Source organism: Trachemys scripta, chromosome 4 (assembly GCF_013100865.1).
Source record: "Trachemys scripta elegans isolate TJP31775 chromosome 4, CAS_Tse_1.0, whole genome shotgun sequence".
Lineage (NCBI taxonomy): Eukaryota > Metazoa > Chordata > Testudines > Emydidae > Trachemys > Trachemys scripta.
The window spans coordinates 138,638,076-138,646,802 of NC_048301.1; the positions used below are offsets into that span (position 1 = coordinate 138,638,076).

The 8,727-nt window shown below is 50.6% G+C and overlaps 1 protein-coding gene across 1 annotated transcript; it reads left to right on the plus strand.

Moving 5' to 3' along the window:
* The first annotated feature begins 1,439 nt into the window (after positions 1–1,439).
* On the plus strand, positions 1,440–4,068 carry GPR25 (G protein-coupled receptor 25). The gene has a single exon (XM_034769282.1). It carries the CDS (start codon positions 1,520–1,522, stop codon positions 2,612–2,614), a length of 1,095 nt encoding a protein of 364 aa, XP_034625173.1. The 5' UTR covers positions 1,440–1,519; the 3' UTR covers positions 2,615–4,068.
* Positions 4,069–8,727: the final 4,659 nt, after the last annotated feature.

Here is an 8,727-nt window from a genome sequence, read left to right on the forward strand (position 1 = left end):
TCTGTATTGGTGTACGGAAGGGAAGAACCAGGCATAACAATAATAATGATTGCCGGGGCTAGAGAATTTCTACCATTCTGGCTATCTAGAACACTGCAAAATGTCTGAGAACAAGGTTAGGCTCAGACAATGTCATTTACAGGGCTCTGGGAAGACTCATGTTTAAACATGATCCCAGTTAATTTTTCTACTCTTGATACCAGCAGTACATGGAGGAGGGAGCCGCTCTAGGCTGAGCAGTAAATCATGTGCACTGTGGACACTGGAACCAACCCTAAAAAGCTGGAGAAACCATGCCAAGATGTTGCCTTGCTTTGTCGCTTTAGATTCTTGATGGGGATGCTAGCTAGGAAGCATCCTCACTTCCTAAGGTATCACTTTTAGTGTGGGATATTTAGGGTGCGAATGTTGCTTTAAAATCCCATTCACCGGCTGCTTTTATTTATATAGCATCACAAGAGCACTTCATGCACAGGTAAGGAGACAGGATACCTGCCCCAAGGCTTACAATAAAATGGATCAAGGCTAAGGGATAGGTACAGCCAAAGCCAGAGGAATTAACGGAGCTGCTTAAAGGGGACCTGCAAAAAATATTGGGCTTGTGCCCGTTTTTTTTTTTTTGCTTCAAATTTTTTTTGGTATTTTCTAATTATTTTTAAGCATATCTGCTTTAAAAATACCGAAAAGAAATTCTGTCATTATCTGTTCTGTTTTTTCTGTAAGGCTCTTTGATGGCTGGGGTACTGGCAGGAATGTGAACGGAGATGCCATGTAAGTGAAACTTGATTAAATGTGTGAACTAAAACACACTGGAGTTAATGAGATTCTTTCCTTTGTTAAAGTTTCAACTCCCCCACCCTTTCAGTTAAGATCCAAGGAAAGTCACAAGTCAAGGCAGACCCTCCACGCAGTGCTCCAACTAAAAGCAGGGAGCACCGGACATAATATTCTTGAGCTCTGCAAAGTAAAAATCAAGGTGGGAAAAGTAACCTTTCAGGCTATCTCCTTCTGCCCCCACTGGTGCTGTTCATTCCATTTTGTATCATTTTGCAAGATGTGTAAGTGCTGGAGGAAAGAACTGGGCCTTGAAGAGTTTTGTGTTTGCAGGGTGTTTTCAGAAGAGCATTGAGGGCATTTTGAACTTCTGGCCTTTATTTGCTTGTAAATTCTAACCCTCCCTGTCCCCCACTGTCCACACGGGCCCTCTGTCATGCACTCTTCATTTTTTCTATTTTTCTTTACTTTTTGTTTCCAAAATTAAATCTAACTCGTCTCATCCCCGAGTTGTTCACACCCACTGATACACCCTCCGCCCTGCCGTTCTTGCCCTCACGGCAAGAGGAAGTTCATAATATTGCCTTAAGATTTCAGAACAACAAAAAAACCACTCTGAAATTACACCACCCAGTCAGCTACGCAGTTAGCGTGCTTCCTCCAGCCCTGTGCAAGTGCCTGAAGAACGCTCTCCAGCAACTCTCGCATTGCACGGGAGCTGCTCAGTGGGGGAGACAGCTGTAAAATGACAACTGAAGCCTGGACTGTCAGTTACGAAGCATCTTCTGCTGTCTACTGGGATTATAATCCCCTCCAAGATACCTGCCCACCACAGGACCTACCCTATGCTTGTGTCTACATTCCCATCCTCTACTTCATCACTTTCTTCATTGGTTTCATTGGCAATCTCTTGGTGATTGTGCTGATGGCCAAGAAGAGAGGAAGCAAGAGGCTGGTGGATACCTTTGTCCTGAATCTGGCTGTCGCCGACCTGGTCTTTGTCCTCACCTTGCCTCTCTGGGCAGTGTCAGCAGCTCATGGTAACAAGTGGTACTTTGGTGAAAGCCTGTGTAAGTTCAGCAGCTTTATCATCTCTGTGAACCGCAGCTCCAGCATCCTGTTTCTAATGGGCATGAGCGTGGAGCGTTACCTGGTGGTCATGAAGCGTGTGGACTCCAAGTCTACTGGGACCAAGAACTGTCTGATCATTGCCTGTGGTTGCATCTGGGCTGTCTCTCTCCTCCTAGGCATTCCTTCTCTGATGTATCGGAAGCTCAGCCTCTCAGAGGATACCACTGGTGAATTGTGCGAGGATGAGGACTCTGTCGCCTTCCAGGTGCTCAGCCTGGCTTTGCTCATCTTGACCTTTCTCCTGCCCTTGGGAGTGATCTTATTCTGCTATTGCTCCATCTCCTTCAAGCTGCTGAACCACATCAGGCTGGGAAAGGGGACGAAGAACTCCCTCCAGATCATCTTCACAATCATTGGTGCCTTCATCTGCTGCTGGCTGCCCTTCAATGCCTTTAAAGCGTTCCTCTTCTTCTCCTCCATGTTCCAGGGAGCAGATCTGTCTTGCTGGGCATTAATGGCTCTCAGGAGGGGCCTGACCATCAGTGCTTGCTTGGCCTTCATGAACAGCTGCGTAAATCCCATCATATATGCCTTGATGGATCGCCATTTCCGACGCCAGGTGCTGCCACAACGGCTCCGGGTCTGTGGTGCTTTCCAGGAGACAAGGCAAACCTCGGGCTTGTCCTTCTCATCCACTACTGAGTCCAGCCTCATGTTCGCCAGCCGGAACAAGCCATCATCACCAGCATCCATTTGGCCAGAGATGTAAGAGGGGACGGGTAGGTTTACAAGCTTCTACCCTGTGGGGTGAGGCAGGCTAGATAGTCGCTGTTGCTGCTTCTTGTGTAGGTAAAACACACTGGTTATTCGGACAGGCTTCAGGTTAATTTTGACAAGGGCTTTTCTTTCTTGACAGATCTCCCTCTAAAAGCATTGCTAAGCTACCCCCCAGGTCTATGTAGAGCTGTAACACCCGTCTGTCTCACCTGGGTGTCAGCAGAATGTCAGTGGATCCACTTCTCTCCTGCCGTAATGCCACTGATGTCCAAGGAGCTGCAGCAGCAGAGTTTCACCCAATATTCTTAGAAGTTATAACACAGGTTTTGAAAAGGAAGAGGCTAAAGATTTGCAAAGCTGACTAGGGGATTTAGTCACACAGCTCCCATTGAAATGAAAATCTCACCAAACAGCTGCTCTCTCCTTCCCCAGCACCCTTGGGAGAAGAGGGATTCTCCACTGGCCTTGCCTTCCCCTGCTAAGGAAATCAGGCACATCCAGTGCTTTTCCCAGGGGCATTCACACGCATCCCAGAAATACAGTGAGGGAGAAACCAGCCTGAATGCAGCCTTTTAGCCAGCAGAAGCATCAGGGTTACTTAGGCCTGGTCTATAGAGCCACCCAGCTACACTGCTCAGGGATGTGAAAAATCCACCCCCCTGAGCAACGTAGTGAAGCCGACGTAACCCCCAGGTACAGACAGTGCTAGGTCAATGGAAGAATTTGTCCATCAACCTTGTCACCATCTCTTGAGGAGGTGGATTGGCGACAGCGATGGAAGAATTCCTCCTGCCGGCGTAGGTAGTATCCACACTGAAGGGCTGCAGCAGCACAGCTGTGCCACCGAAGCGTTTCACATGTAGACAAGCCCTTAGGTTTGTTCAAGCGATGAGAGCACACGCTCCCCAGGAGCTAGTAGCAGGGGGAGGGGAGGCAGCGGCAGCACAGGGCAGGATGTGGCACTCCAAGTAGATTTGCTTGAGCAACAAATAGAGAATTCTGGAGAAGGTAGGGGCCAAACTCTGGTCTCAGTTACAAAGCCAGAGAACCAATTCTGCCAGTCTTACTCACAGGAGCAATCCCTGCTCATGTGAGTAGCCCCACTGATTTCTATGGCCCACATCCTCAAGGGCATGTCATTGCCTAACTTCAGTGGGAGCTAGACCCCTACATACCTTTGGGGATCTGGCCCTATGTGCTTATTTGCGTGATCAAGGCCTGGCAGGTTTGGGCTCCGATGTTTGTGGGTTTCTACCAGGGAAACTAAGGCTGGAATCAGACCTGAGATGTACATTGTAAAACCGAATGCCTTAAATGTGTATCGCCACCCTCTGAATTTATCTCTCAGAGTTATTGCAAATTCAATAAACCGTGGCTGCTTGCTCCTGTTATAGACATACAGTAACAACGAAGGCAGAATTACTGAAGTTGTGACCATGTGACAGATCCATGTAGCGCTCTCTCGCGGTTAAGCAGTTGTATAATAAAGCTGCTTTATTAAACTTAACACAACTAAAAATAGATCTGGTAGCAAGAATCTGTATGTTTAATTAAAAGACAAATTCACAATTAAAACAGCTCTGTTCTTATTACATAGTTGTGTAATAAATATGCTTTAATACTGACTTGTTTTTCCGAGTTATTTTACTGAATCTAAAGAAATCGATCTGGTATCTAAAATCAGCATGTTTTGAGATAGACTTATTCAGTAGTGCTGCCACAGTCCATTTACCAGTTAGCCCATGAGGATTTTTTGGGTTACAAAACATTTTTTTGTACTATATTTCCCTGACTTCTGCTCTATACCACGACCTCCCCACAACTTCTAAAAGCCCCAGCACAATAAGCCAATCGTCTTACTAATTAAATAGCAGTTAATTACTGAAACCTTGTTTGAGGTTTCCAGCTACCAGAGATGTCTGCGGCACTCTTGTTCAGTCCCGGTAAGTGTGTTTTTACTAATCAGCTGCCATTTCACGCACACACGATAACCTAATTAAATCCCACTGGACCCCTGTGTCTGGGCATGTGTCAGAACACAGCCCAATGTTATTAGCCTTGCAGTGGGTTCTTCTCCCTGGAGAGGACACTTGTCATACTGAAGGGAAGTAGCTTAGACAGCAGTAAGAATGTCTAAGGATCTGGCTACTCTGCAGTCTGGGGGTGTGATTGGAGCATGTGTAGACATACCATCCAAGCTAGCTCACGTAATAATAGCAGTGAAGCCAGGGCATCATGGGCCTCCTGTACCTTGTCCAGCCTCCCGCATCCCATGCTGCCAAGGCGTCACAGCAGTCTGCTGGTCAGAGTGCAAACATGCCCTAAGACCCCTGCGCTCTGTTTGAAATAACAGAGCTCCCAGAGGAGTTGCCATAGTGGGTCTTCATTTTCTCTCTGATGCAAAGCCCACTGAAGCCCAGGGAAAACCCGCAAGGCCCACCCCCTCAGATCGGCTCAGACTGGGAGAGGGCTTTATGGCTCCCCACCTCCTGCCTGGCTGGGGTGGATGCCTGCTCCCCACACTCACTGGCAGGCTGGCTGGCAGTGCAGAAGCTCAGATTTTTCTCCGAAACTTTGTTCTTAGACTGAAATCCACCATAAAGGAGCAAAAAGTGGGTCCTCCCCACTCCCTTTTTCATTTGCTTTTCCAGCGTTGATGCACCAGTAAAGCGGTTATTGTTTCAGCATGTTCAGTGCCTTGCTGGTGTCGATAGCTATATTCTCAGTAAGAAAGTTTGCTCCCTCCTCAGATTGCCCTTGATAGACCCCTAGGCTTTAAGGCCAGAAGGGATTGCTATGATCATCTAGTCTGTTGTCCCGCAGAATGCAAGCCAGAGAATTCATAAACCCCAGGGAACTGGCTGAACTCAAAGGGCTAACGTGCCCTGCGGTACCCAGGGAAGGCATGACCTGGTCATGGAGCACAGAAGTAACAGAACCAGGAGTCTCAGTTCAGGGCAATTGCACCTGTATTTCCCCCTCATCCTCCAACAAGGGCATCCGCTCTCAGGCTTCTAGATCCCAGCCATCACCCCTCTTGGGCAAAGACCAACGTCTCTCTCCCTCCTGACTGGGGTCTTTCCAGCTGCACAGCTCCCTGCCTGCACTGGGAGTGCCCCAGCTCAGCAGACTGCCTGAGCACGCTGCTTTGCCTTCCTTCCTCAGAGGCTCTGCACAGTGCAGTTGCCGCAGTTAAGTTAGCACGCAACCCATTCTAAGCAAGCACAGATATTTGTAAGGTGAAAGCATTACAGAGAAAGCAATACAAGAACCTACGCGCCTGCTGATAAGCTTACCAGAGCTCACCCCAACTCCAGCAAGGGCTTGCGCAGGTCCTTCAAACCCCACCAAGAGGGTTTCCCTGTGTTCACAAGTTCATAACAGCTGTTAGCTCAGACCAACCACCCCATGGATCTGAGCCCCTCCTAAACGCAGCTTGAGCCTTTGATTTCGGGGCCCTGGGAACTGGTAATCAGCAGCCAATGAGCTCCAATGCAGCTTGGGTCTGGTGGGGAGAAGTTACCGTCCCCTCCTCCCAAGTACTTCCTAGGAAACCCACTCAGCTAAGAGCTCAGTCTTGTCTGGCACTTTGGTTAAAAGAGTCCTTCAGCGCTCATAACACTTCCCGGGGTTTGCATTAGCCCTGTCTCCCCCTAGAGTTGTTCCCCACACGCCACCCCACAATAACTGACATATTAACATTTTAATGCAATGACCTCCTAAAATACTGAAACTAAACTCAGCTGGTTTTGTCCAGAAACATGCCCTCTCTGGCCCAGCAGGTTTGAACATGCTCACTGAACTGCACTACGGCCCTGCGATTGATCGCACAGACGGTCCCAATAAGAGAGTCCTAAACATGGGTGGAGAACCAGGGCAATAGCTGCATGATTTTGTAATGAATAATAGAGGTGCCTCAGTTTACCTGCTCAATATTACTCTGTCTGACTGCGTGGCGTTGAATACAAAGGGGTTGTTAGGAAAAAAATCAAGCAGGAAACAGTACAATGGTCAGTGCTAAGATAGCTCAGGCTAAACAACTTCAGGAGGACAATGGCTGGACCATGAGTGAGCGCAGATGCTCTCCTGAGGTGCTGGCCTAACATGACCCAGTTGTTTGGCCCAGGCTAGAGACCCATTGGACAATGGCTGCCTAGAGAGGACGGGGCCGTGGGGTGCGTGTCAGACAGATCCGGAGCTAGGCTGTGTGGCAGCAGGGCTGTGGCTGAAGGCAGAGGCCCTGCGGGATGCAGCGGAGGCAGCTGGGCTCGTCCATCTTTTGGGAGAGGCGAGGAGCTGGCGTGTGGCCCCATCATGGTGTTAACCTTTTGCGCTGCTCATTGTGTACCTTTGGGCGGATGGACCGTACAGCTGTTTGGAAGGAACTGTTGTGAGTCCCTGTAACCAGCTGCTGGCCATGGCTCCCAGGGAGAAGGGTCAAGCCCATGGTGCTAGCAGCTGGAAATGGGTCTGTGGCCCTGGGATCCAGTCTAAGTAGAGGAGAGCTGCAGGTTCCACGTGGGGAGAGGTGCAGCACGGTGGGTGGGCATGGAGGGTGCTGTCTAGGTAGCCAGTCTAAAGGGAGGCCACCCAGGGAGGCATGCAGGTCACTTGGAAGAAGTCCCCAGACAGCCTGGGGAACAGAGCACATGGGCAGCATCTTTTCTGCCACAAGGTACAAATCCATCCCTTGCCATCTCCTTTCTGCTCCTTGTTGTCCCCCCTCCATCACTGACACCTTCTGGGGACTCTGCTCCCCCCCTAGATCCACTCTCCCTAGGAAGTTCAATATTTGTCCCTCCTCCTTGGTCTCGTCTCCATTCCTCCCCCTCGCACAGGTTCTCTTCCCTGTCCTTCCCCTCTCTCCCTCCCTCCTTCTGTCACTCGCTCGCCTCCCCTCTGCCACCCACCGCACCCCAGGGTCTTATTCTGGCTGCTGGGACTCAGGAGTGTGTCTGGCTCAGTGAGACGTCCCACTGGCAGGCGTGAGAGCAGAGTCGGGCCCAGGATCTGCTCTCTCAGGTTTCCCCTCTCCCTTGGGAGGACTCTCTCCTCCGCTCTTTCCCATGAAGGGTCCCCCACCCCGCATCCCCCAGGTGCAGTCCCTGAGTCTCTCACCGTGTGTAAGTCGTGTCACTTTCCAGCTCAAGCTTAGGGTGTCTCTCCACCCCCTGGAAATTCTCCCTACTCGCCTGCCCCATCTCAGCCTTTTCCTGTGAAGTCCCACTGTGCCCAGCACCCCCCCAGTCTGAACCCTGCTTCCCACCCATCTCCCAGCCTCTGACCCATTCTGCTTCCACTCCCCTTTAGCAGCCGGCGCCGCCAGCACCAGGCAGCCTCCCTGCTGCCCCTGCTGCATCCTATCCTGCTCCTGCTCCCAGACCTGGTGCCCTGCCTGCTGCCAAGCCCCTTGAGATGCTTCCAGTATTGCCAGGTGCTATGGGTCCAACACTGAGTCTCTCACCCTGCGGAGAAGAGCCAGCTGGGCCCAGCGATCATGCATGCAGTGAATGCCAGGCCCCTGTGCTCCATTTGGCTCTGATGCCTGCTCTGCCCTGGCCTGTGCGGCAGCTGCTGTGTGACTCCTTGGGGTGAAAATCCTGCCTCCAAGCACACAGACATGCCGGGTGCTGGCTGACCGAGATGGGGCTCCACTTACCCTCTGCTGACCCCTGGGCATGAGGGGACCAGTCTGTTCCTCTCCAGCCCCCTCCCCATCTACCCTGCCCATCCTGAGTATGGGATCCCATCCTGCCCCATCTCCCTCCTGCCTCAGCCATGTTATCCTGACCCCAGAGTCTCTGCCTACCCCCATCATCTTCCTTGACTCCCTTCCCCCACAGTAGCCCATCCTCCTGTTGCCATGGAGTCCCTGCTCCCTCATAGCCCCCTTACCCCCAGGGTCGTTCCCTGCCCCACATAACCTGTCCCCTCACTGCCTGGGGCTACATGGGGCTACATGGGCAGTGTTTCAGCCCGGCCTCTGGCTTGTGAGAGCAATGGGCTATGGTGACTTGTTGTGCTTTGACTTATAATTGCTTAAAATCTATTACTGTTAATAAATCTATTTATTTATTATACCCGAAGCAGTGCATTTGGTTTGAA